The 16,196-nt window shown below is 43.4% G+C and overlaps 3 protein-coding genes across 5 annotated transcripts; 2 read left to right on the forward strand and 1 right to left on the reverse strand.

Annotated features, from left to right (window-relative positions):
* Positions 1 to 249: 249 nt before the first annotated feature.
* LOC110500228 (achaete-scute homolog 3) lies at positions 250 to 2,149 on the reverse strand. The gene is made up of 2 exons (XM_021577471.2): positions 2,012 to 2,149; positions 250 to 1,743 (listed from the first exon to the last, which is right to left on the reverse strand). The coding sequence occupies exons 1-2, from the start codon at positions 2,041 to 2,043 to the stop codon at positions 1,197 to 1,199; spliced, it is 579 nt and encodes a 192-aa protein (XP_021433146.2). The 5' UTR covers positions 2,044 to 2,149; the 3' UTR covers positions 250 to 1,196.
* Positions 2,150 to 2,508: 359 nt separating this feature from the next.
* LOC110500226 (PR domain zinc finger protein 4) lies at positions 2,509 to 10,026 on the forward strand. Its single transcript, XM_021577467.2, has 11 exons — positions 2,509 to 2,609; positions 3,312 to 3,369; positions 3,494 to 3,609; positions 3,717 to 3,905; positions 4,054 to 4,788; positions 5,016 to 5,165; positions 6,645 to 6,763; positions 6,910 to 6,995; positions 7,094 to 7,656; positions 8,529 to 8,697; positions 8,958 to 10,026. The coding sequence occupies exons 3-11, from the start codon at positions 3,495 to 3,497 to the stop codon at positions 9,295 to 9,297; spliced, it is 2,466 nt and encodes an 821-aa protein (XP_021433142.2). The 5' UTR covers positions 2,509 to 2,609; positions 3,312 to 3,369; position 3,494; the 3' UTR covers positions 9,298 to 10,026.
* Positions 10,027 to 10,104: 78 nt separating this feature from the next.
* LOC110500227 (transmembrane protein 209) lies at positions 10,105 to 15,862 on the forward strand. Of its 3 annotated transcripts, none has more exons than XM_021577469.2 (15): positions 10,105 to 10,224; positions 11,225 to 11,369; positions 11,488 to 11,546; positions 11,689 to 11,820; positions 11,940 to 12,157; positions 12,398 to 12,590; positions 12,781 to 12,956; positions 13,085 to 13,156; positions 13,246 to 13,342; positions 13,429 to 13,554; positions 13,716 to 13,813; positions 13,943 to 14,057; positions 14,144 to 14,241; positions 14,368 to 14,441; positions 14,644 to 15,862. In XM_021577469.2, the coding sequence occupies exons 2-15, from the start codon at positions 11,230 to 11,232 to the stop codon at positions 14,696 to 14,698; spliced, it is 1,653 nt and encodes a 550-aa protein (XP_021433144.1). In that variant the 5' UTR covers positions 10,105 to 10,224; positions 11,225 to 11,229; the 3' UTR covers positions 14,699 to 15,862. The 3 variants fall into 3 exon arrangements, with proteins under 3 accessions (XP_021433144.1, XP_021433145.1, XP_036813525.1); XM_021577470.2 differs by having other exon boundaries at positions 10,132 to 10,224; positions 11,248 to 11,369; XM_036957630.1 differs by lacking the exon at positions 10,105 to 10,224 and adding an exon at positions 10,232 to 10,327.
* Positions 15,863 to 16,196: the final 334 nt, after the last annotated feature.

The following is a 16,196-nucleotide window of genomic DNA, read 5'->3' on the forward strand; positions in this document are numbered from 1 at the left end:
AACTTCCTGCACAACCTCAGATGGCACCCTCAGATGGTTACTAGCTTTGAAGTACTCAGGAAGTCTAATAGACTTCACTGGGGGTCTAAATTAATCTATAACATCTCCAAGATGTTTTTATCTCCAAGATGTATTACAGTAAAACAGTAGTGTTGTGTTTGCATCAACAAAGTCCTGTGTATTTTATTTTCATGGCTGCCTGGCAATATCAGATAATGGATGTGTTTGTTTATGACAACTCGATAATGGTGTCCATTTTATTAACAAAGGGATACTGAAAATACTGTACATCCTCTTTTAATACTTGTTGTAATACAGTGTCCCAAAAGGGCACCATACAAAGAAAATAAGTGTCACTTTTCATCACTGCCAAAGATTATGCTAAAATGTATTAAAAAGTGTCCAAAGTTTCAATCATCCACACATAATAAAGTGTGATAGATGTTAACCTATTAGTCAGAGTGTAGAGTGTAAACAGTCATGAGACACACACTTCTGATGGATGCACCACTCCAGGCTCTCCTGTCATCAAGGCATTGATGTTCGGGCCTACACTCCCCTGAACTGAGTTCAAATGCTGAAAGGATGGATGACTCAAATCCACTTGCTTTCAGTCCATCACATCAGTGTCAAATAGCTAAGGATGAAATATGATTAATTCGCTCTAAAAAAAAAGTTTGGGGATTTTTTCCCCCCCAATCATTTTACTGGCACACTGAGTCACTGACACAACTGAAAATGTCATAAGGAATGTAGACCTACACAATTATATCTCTAGTGGCCTGTTTTCGAGTGTGATGCGATGACACTGTACATGAACAAGGAAGTGCAAAGCACGTACTGTACCTATGCAAAATATATTTGGGTTAAGGTCATTCTAAGCCTCACACTGGTTTACAAAGGCAAACCAAAATACCCTAATGCCTGGGGCTCCATGAGAGAAACATTGTGCAACTTTTAACCTGATTTAGCATCTGATAGCAGGCTTTACAGAGTCCAAAGGTGTCCATTGTCAAAATGCACTGTCTTGTTGCTTTTTGTCAAAATCAAGTAATCAAAATGTTCATTGAAATGAGTGATAGAGTACACAGTTCATTCATATATAACTTTCATGTCATTTCTTTTTTTTTAACCAAACTTCAACAAGGGTAGCATAACGTGATAGGAAAGTTAAAGTTTATTCGTTTTACACAGTTCTAGAAACTCAACTCTCCACTGTCGCTGTTCTTTGACTCGCCGTCGCTGTAGCATTCTGTCATCTTTGGCACGGGCGCACGGCTGCGCATTTCTCCAGCTGACATTTCAACTATCCCACCACCACTGGACACGTTGACATCTAACATACTCTGCAAGTGTTTTATGTAGTATATTGCAGCACGCAGTGTCTCCACTTTGCTGAGTCTTTTGTCCTCGAACTCTTGGGGAAGATGCTGCCGGAGCCGTGCGTAACCCTCGTTTACACAGCGCACCCGCTGCCGTTCCCTTTGGTTCCTTTTTCGAATGAACGCTGGTTCGAATGAATAGTCATATACACCGATGTGCCTGTGGAATGGGAAATATGAGAGACTCCCTGCGAATCTCTGACCGTACACAGGATCCAGGTAGGTTGTTGTGTTCAGGGGAAAGGGAAGTCCAAGCGTGTCCTTGTAATGCGCTATCTGGTGATTCATGGAGAGGCCGAGCGCTATGGGTTGGACATATGGGATGCGCTCATAAAATCCCTTCTTCTGTTCCGACATCTTTCTGCAAAGAAAAAAATAATTTAGGGTTGAATTATACTAATGATATAGGCTATTCATTATAACACAATACTATTATATTAGCCTGTAATCATGAAAAGTATGAAGCTCATCCAACCCATGGTTGTATTGGAAATTATAGGCTATTTCTAACTTTCATGCGTCTTAATTTTCCCAACACCCAAAAGCCTTCGAAATTACAGTGTAAAATCCATGGCACAGACTAGAACATTTCCATTAATTCCACAATTGAATTAATGACCTGAGCTTACCTTCTCACAGAGTCTTCATAATCATCTCTCATCGTGCGTTATCGCCTTTCCCCGTTTATGCTTGTCTATTGAAGTATGCAGCTGAAATTGTAACCTGTTAGAAAGCAAGTTGTCATATCCCCATTCCCTCTGTCTGTGACAATCTCTAGTTTTTGTTGGTTATCATGCCAGGTGGGTGTGATCCTATTCTGGGCGGGGAGAAAGGGATAGCAACACATTCTCTCAAAACAAAACTACAGTATGCTATGTATATGAGTAGACATGTATTACTGAACAAAATTGAATAATTGGGGATATACTTTTGACAGCAACATGATAGGGATAGTGGGGACAACGGGAGATAGAACTGTCAAACAAAAGCCATGTCTAATTTGCATATTGAATAAGCATCTAAGTCAATTCGCTTAAGTTACGTTTACACAGTTGTTGAACTGTGTAGCCTAAAAAAAACTTTTTGTTAGGGTCCGTGATAAAATAAAATAAAACAGAGAGGCTTTGGCAAATGACCTCAGATCAGATGTTTGTCCTGCAGCGCTGCATCTTGCTTGCGCATGCTCAGTGTGTCACGCTGTCATGGACCCGGAGAGGAAGCCTTTTGGTATGTTAGCTTTTGTTTTCTTAAAATGTTCACTTACTGTATGCTAAAAAAAAATATATCTATTGCATGAATATATAACATCACAGCATTGTCTTTGAATCGTCAACTTGAGCTATACGCTCAAAAAGGGATCGTAAGGTTTGTTAGATCAAATTGTTAGTTTTTCTTGATTCTCGTCAACTAGCTAACGTTACTGTTAGCTAGCTATGCTTAGCAAGCTAGATAGATAAATAGCCAGCTAACTACAATGCCAATTGTATTCATGTGGCTAAAAGGTGCAATATGCAGAAATCGTTTCTCATTTTCCTAATAGTTTGCCTAATTTAAGTTTGTGTCTAAACAATGGATAGTGTAGATAATACTTTTTTTCATTAAACCAATAATTATTTTGTATTGAAGCTGGTGTACAAAACCGAAAGTAAAAAAAAAAAAAAACTTCTTACACTTGCTTTCAACGAGAAAGACTGATCTATAAGTCACATTTCTATGTGAATTTGGTCAGGTCACCCACAAGTTAGCTTACATATAGCATACTTTGTTGATAGGGCCTCAGGTCAGTGGCTCTGATTTGGACTGTAACATGTTCTATGAAAGAGATATCTTGCTGTTAGATAGCTAACTCATGCATTGTGTCATATTTTGCAACATATTTTGGTGAATGTGACATGAAGCAAATTGATTATTGATCTCTATCTTCTCCAGCTCGGCAGAATGCACACATTTCACACTATCTTGGATGAGCACACACTACCGAAGTCAGGTATCCAAACACTGTGAAAGACTTTCCACACACATTTCATGTTTTTTTTGGTTTGTTGTCAGCCTCAAATGGGATATTACACAGCTTTTTCTAACACCTTTGACTTTTGTTGATTCCTCTCCAGAATGAATGACATGAACCTCAGCCCTGTTGGGATGGACCAGTTAAGTGTGCCCTCTGTGAGTGCCAGTCATCTGTGTCTACCCACCTCCCCAACACACAACCCCATCACTACAACAGGTAAAACACATTCACTTATCTGGTGAAACTGTATTTTCTTAATTTGTTTACATATTTATTGCAAATATAGTTGTTGATACAATGATCAATACATACATTTTCTTCAGGCATGTCTGTGGCTATACCCAGCCTGGGGCCCTCTCTTGGGTCTCTGCCTTCTGCTCTGTCACTCATGCTGCCAATGGGTCCTCTTGGTGACAGAGGGGTCATGTGTGGCCTTCCAGAGAGGAACTACTCATTACCTCCTCCCCCCTACCCACACTTGGAGAGTAGCTACTTCAGACACATACTGCCAGGTAGGACGAAGCACTTCTCTTCACCACAGTATGTAATCTCCATTGTATCTCTCATGGATATCTTAAGGATGAATGATATTACACCATGACACCTTAGCTGATCTATTTGTACGTGGATTGGACATGATTTCTCTTTCTCTCTATCAAGGTATCCTGTCTTACCTGGCAGACCGGCCTCCCCCTCAGTACATTCAGCCCAGCAGTCTAAACATGGATGGGACTCTCTCTGTGTCCAGCCAGAACCCCTCAGGGCTGGACCCTTACAATGGCCCTGGAGGGCCTCTGGAACAAGGCCTGGTGTCCCTGGACTCCCGTCAGGTTGGTGGCCAAGGAGACCTCCACCAGGGTGGGGGCCACGAGGTGCAGCTGGACTCCACAGGGCTGAACATGGAGTCCCGGGTCAGCAGCCCCATGTCCCCAGACAGGATGGGAGAGGACCTGGCCAACATGGAGGGGGTGGTGGGGGCTGAGAACCAGCAGCAGCTGGGAGGGAGAGGCCAGAACCATGAGGGCCTGGGAAGAGTTGAGTCCTCTGGGGGCGTGATGCCCATGCACGGGCCTGGCCTGGAGCTTCCTGTGGGGATGGAGCCAGAGCACCTAGGGGGCCGGGTGGGGAACTCAGGGGGAGGCGGTCTGGGGGAGTCTTTACACAGCTCAGGGGAGCTGAACTCTGGGGTGGTGAGTGTGGTTCTCAACCAGTCCCAGCTGGAGCCTGTGTCACTCCATGGTCATTCGGGCATGGGCCTAGAGTCGGTGAACGTGTCCCCCATCACGGCAGAGGTGTCCCTGGGGCCAGAGAACAGCCTGTTGCTGGTCAACTCCACCCTGCAGCTGGAGGACTCCACCTCCAACAAGGAGAACATGGTCACTGCCTTCACCATCTGTGAGTAAGAGGGAAGGATGGCGGACATTTTGCTTTTGTGTTTACTTGTGCTGAGTTATTGCTGGGCCCGGTGGCTCATTTTGGTCTGTAAGGGAAATTTGAGCTTAGTAATGTATGAAGCTACACTAGCTTACTGTTGTTCTGCTCTCTTGATCCATTGGAAGCCTTTGAACTTCTGATCTGTATATCTTTGTCCTAACTTGTTGTTATACTGTGTTGGAGAACAGGGTGTACGCTGTGTGAGCGGTCGTATCCCTCCGACTGCCCAGAGCACGGCCCAGTCACCTTTATCCCAGACACGCCCATCCAGAGCAGAGCCCGTCTGTCTCTGCCTCGCCCGCTCTGCCTCCGCATCTCTGTAGCTGATCAGCCTTTAGGTATGGAAACCGCCGTGGAGATGCAAGCCTCAATTAATCGGGGCATGGATTCTTACAAGGTGTCAAGTGTTCCTCAGGAATGCTGGCCTGTGTGGACTCCAATGCTTCCCACAGTTTTTTCAAGTTGGCTGGATGACCTTTGGGTGGTGGACCATTCTTCATACACACCTTAAAACTGTTGAGTGTGAAAACCCCAGTAGCGTTGCAGTTATAGACACAAACTGGTGTGCCTGGCACCTACTACCATACCCCGTTCAAAGGCACAAATATTTTATCTTGCCCATTTACCCTCTGAATGGCGCACACACACACACAATCCATGTCTCAAGGCTTAACAATCATTCTTTAACCTGTCTCCTCCAATTCATCTACACTAGTTGAAGGGGATTTAACAAGCGGCATCAATAAGGGATCATAGCTTTCACCTGGTCAGTCTGTCATGGAAAGAGCAGGTGTTCAAAATGTTTTGTACACTCCGTGTGTATTGATCTGGGCATTTCCATGTAAAAGGAGCCATGAGCACCAACATGTGAAGTTCATAGGAGCATTTAAAATTGGGTGTCAAATGAAAGCCAAGAGTCCATATTTTTGTTTTTTACATTAAGACATATATACATTTTTCAACTATGTTCCTTCCTAAAAAAAAATGAATAAGCAAAGGTTTTGATTTCTGGTTAAACAGATGGAAAATGGCTCTTAGAAACCCTCTACCAGGAAAAAGTCTTAAAAGGTATTATAAATAGATAAAAAGACAATAATATTGAAGACCCCTGTCAACTAATATCAAAACTTATATTTTGTTTTGGGGACATTTTCCTGCCTTCTGTAAGTTTTAAACATTTTGTGCCTTGAAATTACGTTACCAAAAACGCACATATTTTACGATATTATCTAATTTCTCTCCCTAATGAGGAGAGAAGATAATGAAAGTTCACAGAAGTAACAAGTAAAGGTCGACCTATCAATTAGTGTTTTTACTGATATTTTGTTTAGGAATTATTAAGTCATTTTAAATTCAAAGTTACCAAATCGGTCATTTCCGCAATTGAATTGGCTACAATGGGAAATCACAGTAGTCGCAAACCACAGTTGGGTTCACGAGATTGGACAGTACAGCACAGGAAAGAAAAGTATAGCTTAGTACAGTAGACTACAGTACAGAAAAGTATAGTACAGTAGTGTCAAGTACAGTGAACAGTAGAGCAACACGAGTTGAGTACACTAATGTACTGAACTGTACTGTTCTGAACTATACTTTGCTGTACTGAACTCCACTATACTGAACTATACATTACTGTACTCTACTGTTCTGTACTGTACTCTACTGTGTTTGCCGTACATTTTAAGTGAAACATCTGAGTCTCAGCGCAATTCCGTTACTGTGGAATTGCCCATCTATGAGATCTGCCCACTGAAAACAACCTATAGCTTGTTTGCCCCTCATCAAAATCTCTATATGTGTGTGTGTGTCTCTCTTAGGAGTGTTTGCCCGGGACATCATACCTCCTAGGACCTGCTTTGGGCCCATGGTGGGTCAGCACTGTAGCAACGTAGACCTGCAAGACTGGCCAGACAAGGACACCCCTCAGATATGGAAGGTCAGCGGCTTATACTATACACATCTCTTCATTTAGTTTTCAGATGACCTTATGATAGCATTTCATGGACTCACATGCAATTCTATGTCAATTATGTGGATGAAGGAAGGCACCATTCTGACCAGTAGATGGTGGTGTTGTTTCAGATGTTCCACAACAACGTGCTTGAGTTCTGTATTGTGACCACAGATGAGAATGAATGCAACTGGATGATGTTTGTCCGCAAGGCACGGTAATTATCACTTAGTGAAGCCACCTCATGCATTTTGCTCAATGTTATCTTTGATCCAAAATGGCTTCCATTCAGATCTGTGGTGTCTCTGTGAGCAGGACCAGAGAGGAGCAGAACCTGGTGGCCTACCCTGACAACGGGAAGCTGTTCTTCTGCACGCCCGCTGAGATCCTCCCAGACCAGGAGCTGCTCTTCTACTACACCAGGGACTACTGCAGGCAGATGGGGGTCCCTCAGGTCCCAGAGGGCCAGATGTGCCAGTGCGGCAAAGAATGCCAGTCCTTCGCGGAGCTCAAGTCCCACTTGAGCAGCCACAACAACCAGGACCACCCCCATTCCCACAGCCCCAGCCAGGACCACCACCAGGAACACCACCAGGAGGGCAAGCTGCCCAGTGGTACATCCAGCTCCTCCTCATCCCCCTGGGCCTGCCACTCCCACTCTAATAACACAAATAACTCTGGCTCCAACCCACACTCACACAGACACTCGCTTGAGAGGAAGTACAAGTGCAGTATGTGCTCGCGGGCGTTCACCACGTCCACTAAGCTCAACGTGCACTTCATGGGACACGTGGGGATGAAGCCGCACAAGTGTGAATACTGCAGCAAGGCCTTCAGTGATCCGAGCAACCTAAGGATGCACCTCAAGATACACACAGGTAGGAGATGGGTGGCGTGGCCTGCAGCTAGGGGATGGGTGGCGTGGCCTGCAGCTAGGGGATGGGTGGCGTGGCCTACACTCACACGTGCACACGTATACACATTGACATGGGACCTTTCAACATAGCAGCTTAGCATTATCTGTGTCAGTCTCAGGGGTGTTTTTAGATTAGTCAAGATATTATTAGTTCATTTAAAAGACATGGGGGTTCTACTGTATACAATACCAGTCAAAAGTTTTCTTTATTTTACATTGTAGAATAATAGTGAAGACATCAAAACCATGAAATAAAGCATATGGAATAATGTAGTAACCAACGAAGTGTTCACCCTTTGCCTTGATGACAGCTTTGCACACTCTTGGCATTCTCTCAACCAGCTTCAACTGGAATGCTTTTACAACAGTCTTGAAGGGGTTCCCACATGCTGAGCACTTGTTAGCTGCTTTTCCTTCACTCTGCGGGCCAAGTCATCCCAAACCATCTCAATTGGGTTGAGGTCGGGTAACAAGGTGCACCTGTTAATTGAAGTGCATTCCAGATAACTACCCTATGAAGCTGGTTGAGAGAATGCCAAGAGTGTGCAAAGCTGTCATCAAGGCAAAGGTTGGCTACTTTGAAGAATCTCAAATATAAAATCTATTTTGATTTATTTAACACTTTTTTTGGTTACTACATGATTCCATATGTGTTATTTCATAGTTTTGATGTCTTCACTATTATTCTACAATGTAGAAAATAGTAAGAAAAAAACCTGGAATGAGTAGGTGTGTCCAAACTTTTGACTGGTACTGTATAAGGTGATTGATTATATGGTCTACGTATGCTTCTCATATAGGTTTTACTCACTCGAACGTCATGTGCTCCCACAGGTCAGAAGAACTACAGGTGTAATGTGTGTGAGAAGTCGTTCACTCAGAAGGCCCACATGGCGTCTCATATGGTGATTCACACGGGGGCCAAGAACTTCAAGTGTGACCTGTGTGACAGGATGTTCATCAGGAAGCAGGACCTCAAGCAGCACATGTTCACACATACACAGTAAGTCAACTAAAACAAGCTATTGACATGAGTAGTATGGGAAAAAGTCTCTGCTCTAGTTAATAGCCTGTAACTAGGGCCCAAAGTTTCTACTCAGGTCACATGGCCAGGGAAAACTCCTGGACACCAGATGTAAACATACTTTATAAAATATCTGGATTTCCATCTGTCTATTTTCCTCTGTTCTTATTGGCATTTCCCCTTCTATCCCTCTGCACTCTTTTCTCCACCCCTCTCCTGTCATCATTCCCAACGCACAGAGAGCGACAGATCCACTGCCCCAAGTGTGACAAACATTTCTTGAGGACCAACCACTTGAAGAAGCACATGAACTCCCATGAGGGTCGCCGGGACTACATCTGTGAGAAGTGTGAGAAGGGCTTCCTCACCAAATACCACCTCACCAGACACCTCAAGATCTGCAAAGGCCCCAAGACTGACCGAGGGGCCCAGGAGGAGGAGGAGGAGGATGAGGAGGAGGATGAAGATGATGATGATGATGATGAAGAGGAAGTAGAGAGACTGATAGATCCAGATAGCAGAGAGGACTGTGGGTTAGAGGGATACGATTCTGAGAAAGCGTTGTCGCCACACAATTGACTGTGACTTCATTGTGCCAATACTAGATATGTTTATTTATATTTACTTCGTTTGAACTGTTAGTTTGTTTTGCCAATATCTCATTTGTTGTCAAGTTAAGGTTTCTTTTATTTTCAAATATCAGTTTAACATTGGGAACAATCAAACAAGGATAACCCAGATTGTGATTTAGAGGTACTGTAAATGCATAGACTTCATGTTTTATTTCTTACATTTTCCTTGCCAGACAATGATGATGATATGCTGCTCTATCATCGCTCCATACATTAGTCTGAACTGCCATCCTATAAGTCGTTTGTGCCGATGTCGAAATGATGTGATTCACGTAGGCCGGCTTTGGCCCAACCCATCGGTTTCTGGGACCAATCAGAATGTGTTTGGGTTCTCAAAGAGTCGGGGAGGAAAGCAAATCCAGACTCATCATGGAGAAGTAATGTTAGTGGGCTTGCTGTTTGGCCGGAGCGATGTGGCTGAGTAGCCAGGCAATAATTTTCCTAGAAAAAGTTATAATTATGTTTTAACTCAAAAGACATGGCCTTTTAACACACAATAATATATATATATTTTTAACAGTGGTCATCTCTTTATGGAATAGATGCTGAGTTTGAGTCTGTCTCTGGATGCTGGTTCTGCTGCTGGTTGAATGTTGAAGAAGTATACCATGTGATGTGTCTGCCACAATTTATTTTTGTATGTATGTATGCAAATATATGAATAATGTAAAACGTCTGAATTCCTTATTGATTGTGATAATGTAACAAAATATTACATTCCACATCTCATCTGTAATAAGGTATTAGCCAATTCACAACACAGCAGCACGTTTTGAAAAGGGGCGGGTGTACGAAACGGAAGTAGTTAGACAGCTCTTGGACAATACATTTCCGGTTGAAATGCAAAGTTTGCAGCGCCGTTGGAACTAACGGGGTATGTATAAAATATACTTACATTTAGCTGTATTTACTATATCAAATTAAACGTATCGTATTGGTGGTATGACTGACTAAGTAAAAACAAGTTAAACGAGTTGGTAAGACAAAAATACTTTGCCAGCGATTTAGTGTTTATATTAGCTAACCAACTGTTGACGTTAGCATGCTATGCTAGCCAGCCAACTGATTGCCAGAACATACATTTATTTATTTCACCTTTATTTAACCAGGTAGGCAAGTTGTGAACAAGTTCTCATTTACAATTGCGACCCGGCCAAGATAAAAGCAAAGCCGTTTGATACAACGACACAGAGTTACACATGGAGTAAAACAAACATACAGTCAATAATACAGTAGACAAATAAGTCTATACATTACGCTTATTTACACTGAGCTGCATTGGGGTCGGGAAAGCAATCATGGTTACATTAAGACACAGTGAAGCTGCATGGAATATGGGTCGGATAACGTACCTCGATGCAGGGATGGGGATATGCCAGTGACCCTCTACTCTAAATTGGACCATTATCCACACTGATACATTGTGAAGATTGAAATACTGCTAGTTTTCCTGGAAAACTGCCCTTTTCGGCCTCATGCCAGCTAGCCGTAGCGATTGATTGCAGCCATTTTTGAGTTGTAGTGTCAGGCAATCAGCTCTTTTTGTTGTTCAACATGATGTGCCTTTCCATAATGGCTGCAGTGGCTACTGCTTGCTAGCATGAGGATGAAAATGGCAGTTTTCCGGGAACGCAAGCAGTATTTCAATCTAACCGATGGAGCAGTGTGGACAAAGGTAAAATTTGGTGTACTGTGGCATATCCCATTCCTGCATTGAGGTACATTTTCAGATCTTGCACCGGCGCCATGGTGTGTTAATGAAACTAACCGTTATTGCGTTCCAACCCCAGTGCCGCTCAGTGTAAAACAGTTTAAAGACAGGGTCGGAATCTTCTGTGTCAGACACTGTTGACCATTCTGTCTGAATTTATCAGCCTACATGACTCCGACGAAACAGGAGGGCATGTCTACTCTCATTGACAGGACGATGAGGATGAGGAGGGAGGAGCAAGCGCGCCAGGTGGTCCTCGCCTGGGCAGTCCTCAATGTGTCGCTAGCTGGCATGATCTACACTGAGATGTAGGTTGTGTTTTCTTGTCAACGACTGACTCGCATGATTAGTAATCTGTTGCCAATGCCTAACTAGAAGCAAGTGGTGCTAATGCCTTTCTCATTAATATGTACATTGTCCTCTCAGGTCAGGGAAACTGCTGAGCCTGTACTTCAACATTGCTTACTGGCCTATCTGGTACATAGGTGAGTGCTCTTGTTGCTGTGTCGTTAATGGAGAGAAATTAAACATGATTTTGGGAGGGTGTGGCACTGATGCACACTGTTTACAGGTGATCCATAACCTGTCAAATTCATGTTATCTCTCCTTCCTTTTCCTTTCCCACAGAGCTGGCCTTCGCCTCGGTCTTCAGCCTCAACGCCCTGTTTGACTTCTGGAAGTACTTCAAGTACACCATGGCCCCCTCTACCATCGCTGTTACCCCTGAACAGCACCGCCTTCTTGGCCTCAGAAACTCAGGTGAGTCATTGGCTGCAAAGTGGTTAAGATGATGGTGTTGTACATGTTTGTTTTATCTATGAAACCCAAATGTAGTCTATCCCTCTTGTACGTTTGTCTTTTTAAACATCTCTATTCAGGTATCCAGGCGTCACCCCTGCTCAAGCAAGAGAAGCAGGAGGCTCAAGCTCCGGCTCAGTCGTCGCCCCTCCAGGGTCAGAGTGTGCTCAGCTTCAGTCCCTCCAGACCTGCCAGCACCAGCCCCAAGTTCTCCCCCAGCTGTGTTCCTGGATACAGCCCCCTTTTGAGCAGCCCGGGCAGCGGGGGACACTTTTCACCCTCCCTGGCCTTTGGAAAGGTCTGTCAGACCCACAATGCTCTCTATCTAACTATCAATCTGATGCATTTGTGTTGTGTGTTTGTCAATGAAAATGGTACACTAGAGGTGTTACTGTAACCATAGGCAGTATCTAGCTACCATTTAAGTTTCCAGTGTTGTGGCTACCACTTTTGTTTTCCTTGTCATGTTTGAAATCTACTGGCATGAAGTCAGGGAGATCATGCTTTCCCATTTGTAACAGCTTTCTGTTGATTGCAGTTGAACTACAGCCCCCCCTCATCCTACCCCAGCAGCATTGGCCCAGTGGATGGCACCAGCCTGAGGGCACGCTACCGCACCTCTCCCTCCGTGTTCAACTCCCCCGGGGGAAAGGAGGACTACATGGAGTCCCTGAAGACCCTGGACAGGTTCCTTCGCACCGAGGAGGAGAAGAGCCACCGCAGTCAGTTAGGTATGAGTGTGACAGTGTAGCTTAGTTACTACTAGGGAAACTGGTCTGGATTTTTTTTAAACAGACCATGGCTCACTTGATAAAGACATGGCAATCCCACTGTGACTTTCTTGGTTAAAGAAAGTATAATAATGAACTACAACTCAGCAATTTTGTAATATCCTGTATGCATCCTTTGACTGTTTCTCAGGGAGCCCAGAGTCGGTGTCGCCCTCCCACAGCCCCACGTTCTGGAACTATAGCCGCTCAGTGGGGGATTACGCCCAGAGCCTGAGGAAGTTCCAGTACCAGCCTGCCTGCCGCTCCCAGGCCCCCTCAGCCAGCAAGGACGAGACTGACCTGGGCTCCAAACAGGCTGCCGAGGAGGTCAGAGGGATGAATCCATTGATTCATCAGTCAATCAATAAAATAACTATTCTTTATTATACCAGAGGGACATTTCTTTTCCTAGCAGGATTACACATTCTCCTGTAACTGTTCTTTTTGATCTGCAGGTTTGGGCCAGAATCACAACCAGTCGTCTCGTGGTGGACAGCATAGACAGCTGGACAGCCAAGCTCAGAAATGTAAGGAGATATAAAACTGAAGCTCTGGTCAAATCTGTCATTTTGTCTGAGAAAGTGGTTGATAAGTGTGTAGTTTCTCTTTCTTTCAGTGGATAAATGACACCATTCTAGTGCCACTGGTGAAGGAGATGGACTCTGTGAATGGCCAGCTAAGGAGAATGGGTTGCTCTGAGCTCCAGATTGGAGGTATTTATTTTGCAATGAGCCAAAATGGAAAATGTAGTTTACGCCAACCCAGTTATACTTACCATGTCTGTCGCCCTATTCAACAGAAGCCAGTATAGCCAGCCTAAAACAGGCTGCTGTTTTGAAGGCCTCGGTCATCCCTACCATGACTGCAATTGTGCAGTACCTGGACATCACCCCTAATCAAGAGTATCTAGTGGAGAGGATCAAAGGTAGGCCTATGAGAGGTTATGTTTTGTATCCTTGCTTATTCACTGTGCTATAATCCTGTCATACTATAGGTGTTCACAACTGATGGACCAAGGTCATAAGACTTGATGAAAGCAGAGATTGACATATCATTATTGACAATGTGTTTGTTTCCCCTCGTCAGAGCTGGCCCACAGTGGCTGCATGAGTTCTTTCCGCTGGGACAGGGGCGGGGATCTCAAAGCCAGGAAGTGGGACACAGACCTCCCTTCAGACTGTGCTGTGAGTCTCATCTGTCACCTCTAATCTCAACCAAAAAAAGTATAGTCTGACCTCCTCCTGTCACTATGACGATAGTGAGAGATCAACATGGTTGAATCTCAAACACAAGATGTGTTTTCTGTCCATTAGATCCTCATGCATGTGCTATGCACATACCTGGACTCCCGACTCCCGCCTCACCCCAAGTACCCCGACGGAAAGACCTTCACCTCACAGCACTTCACCCAGACGCCAGACAAACCTGGTAAGGCCGAGCAGCACAACACACACAGAATGGACATCGTTCTTCTTCTATTCTTCACCGATACCCCGCTCTTGTTTCTTAAATAGACGTGACGAATGAAAACCTCTTCTGCATTCACCAAAGTAGCACCAATCCCCCGCACTACCAACTTATCTACCAGGCCCATGTCTACAGCCTTCCCAAGGTAAGAGCCCATCTCTGCCTCTTTTGACCCTATGGCCTTTTTGGTCATGCCTTTAGTGAGTGAGATGTTTCTGTCAAAAACCACATGTGCTCCATTCATTTGAGTCCCCTCTGATTGTGCTCCCAGGGAAGGAACAACCTGTTCCACACTGTTCTCATGTTCCTCTTCGTCATCAAAACCAAGGAGTCTGGGATGCTGGGGTGAGTACTCCCAACTATTCCACTGTATTTAAACTTCCCAGTCACTGACTCATGATGGGCACTGTAATAAGCTCTTTGTGATAATGTGCTGCTATGCCACTTTAGTAAAGTGAACTTGTCATGACCACATTGGCAATCAATCTCTATGTAAAACATTAGTGTTTTAATTGCACATAAGTTGTTGTACTCTGTCTTTTTACAGGAGAGTAAATCTGGGCCTATCAGGCGTGAACATCCTGTGGATATTTGGGGACTGATGCAATCTATCTCTATTCTTGAGCATTTCACAGCAGAGTGTCACAGCAGAGTGTCACAGAGGACTTTAGAGGTCAGATACTTCCTCAACATTTTGTCAAAGGTTTGTTTGTGAAATAATAAATTGTAGCTTCTGATAACAAGAATATTCTGTAGATGTTAGTCACCATAACTGTCCTCAGATCCAGGCTCATAAGGAAGCACTTATGAGAGTAACATTTTGTTGTACATTTTTTCAGTCATTATCCTTAGAAACAGCAGACCACATTTTCTCAGTTTTATTTAGTTTCATTTGAAAGTAGCTATTGTCATTTGTGACATTTTTAAATCAAATTATTACAATGACCATGACATTTAGTTTGATTTTATGGTGCATCAAAAACAACCGTACTGTATTTTAACTCGAGGCATCCACAACTGACTCAATTTTCTAAATATTCTGTGAGTGTGTCAGGGTGGCGTCCTTGTAAATAATATACCACAGGTTTGTCTGGTGGATTGCATTGTGTTGAACCCTCCTGGCTTGAATGTATGTTATTGTTTTCCTTTCTGTATGAATTGTTTGTGAGAGCTTGAATATTGCAGCTAAAATGCTTGAGTTCTTCCTTTTTGTTGAGTGACAGGATTTGGAGCGGTAGAAAGTTACCTGCACAAGAATGCATGGCTTTGTTTACTAGGGCTGCAGTTACTTGCATTGACATGCATATATTATGTCTTCTAATTAGACGTTTGTTCCACAGTTCAAATGCTTGATAAGTACAAAGCCATGCACATGGTATGCCTTTTAGAATTTCATGATTATGGAAGGTTCCAAGTAAATTGCTGTTATTTTTTTTACTTGGCAAGTTCTGATGTATACTGGTCAAAGAGGTGCCTTTTATGATAGGTTGTGTGAATGTCATTCATTTTGATAAAAAAAATAGAAGCTAATTCAAAGCTGGTAAAAGGGCTGCATGGACTTGTGGGCTCATGGGGTGACTCCAATGCACTCCAACCCCCCCCCCCCCCCCCCCCCCTTTCAATAATTTTGAATATTATTTTTGTTTGTAGTGATATGGTTTTCAATTGAGACATGGAAATAAACATGATTGATTGAATTCAACCGTCTATGGTTGACAGCATATTGACGTTTCCATATATTTTTTTATTAGAGTTCCTCTTTAGTCCGTACTCTGTAAATCACTTAATTGTTATCAATGCATAGACTTTGGCGCGAGAGCTCTACATTACGTTACCAGAACCCACCCCATGGTGGCAGTATTTATTTGCTCCCAGAACCCATTTTCTCTAGATTGACCTAATGAAATATCAAATCAAATGTTTTGTCACGTGCGCCGAATACAACAGGTGTAGTAGACATTGCCGTGAAATGCTTACTTACAAGCCCTTAACCAACAATGCAGTTTTAAGAAAATAGAGTTAAGAAAATATTTACTAAATAAGCTAAAGTTTTTTTTTTTTAACAAACAAGTAACACAGAAAAATAGCAATATGGCTATA

Source organism: Oncorhynchus mykiss, chromosome 21 (assembly GCF_013265735.2).
Source record: "Oncorhynchus mykiss isolate Arlee chromosome 21, USDA_OmykA_1.1, whole genome shotgun sequence".
In the NCBI taxonomy this organism is placed as follows: Eukaryota; Metazoa; Chordata; class Actinopteri; order Salmoniformes; family Salmonidae; genus Oncorhynchus; species Oncorhynchus mykiss.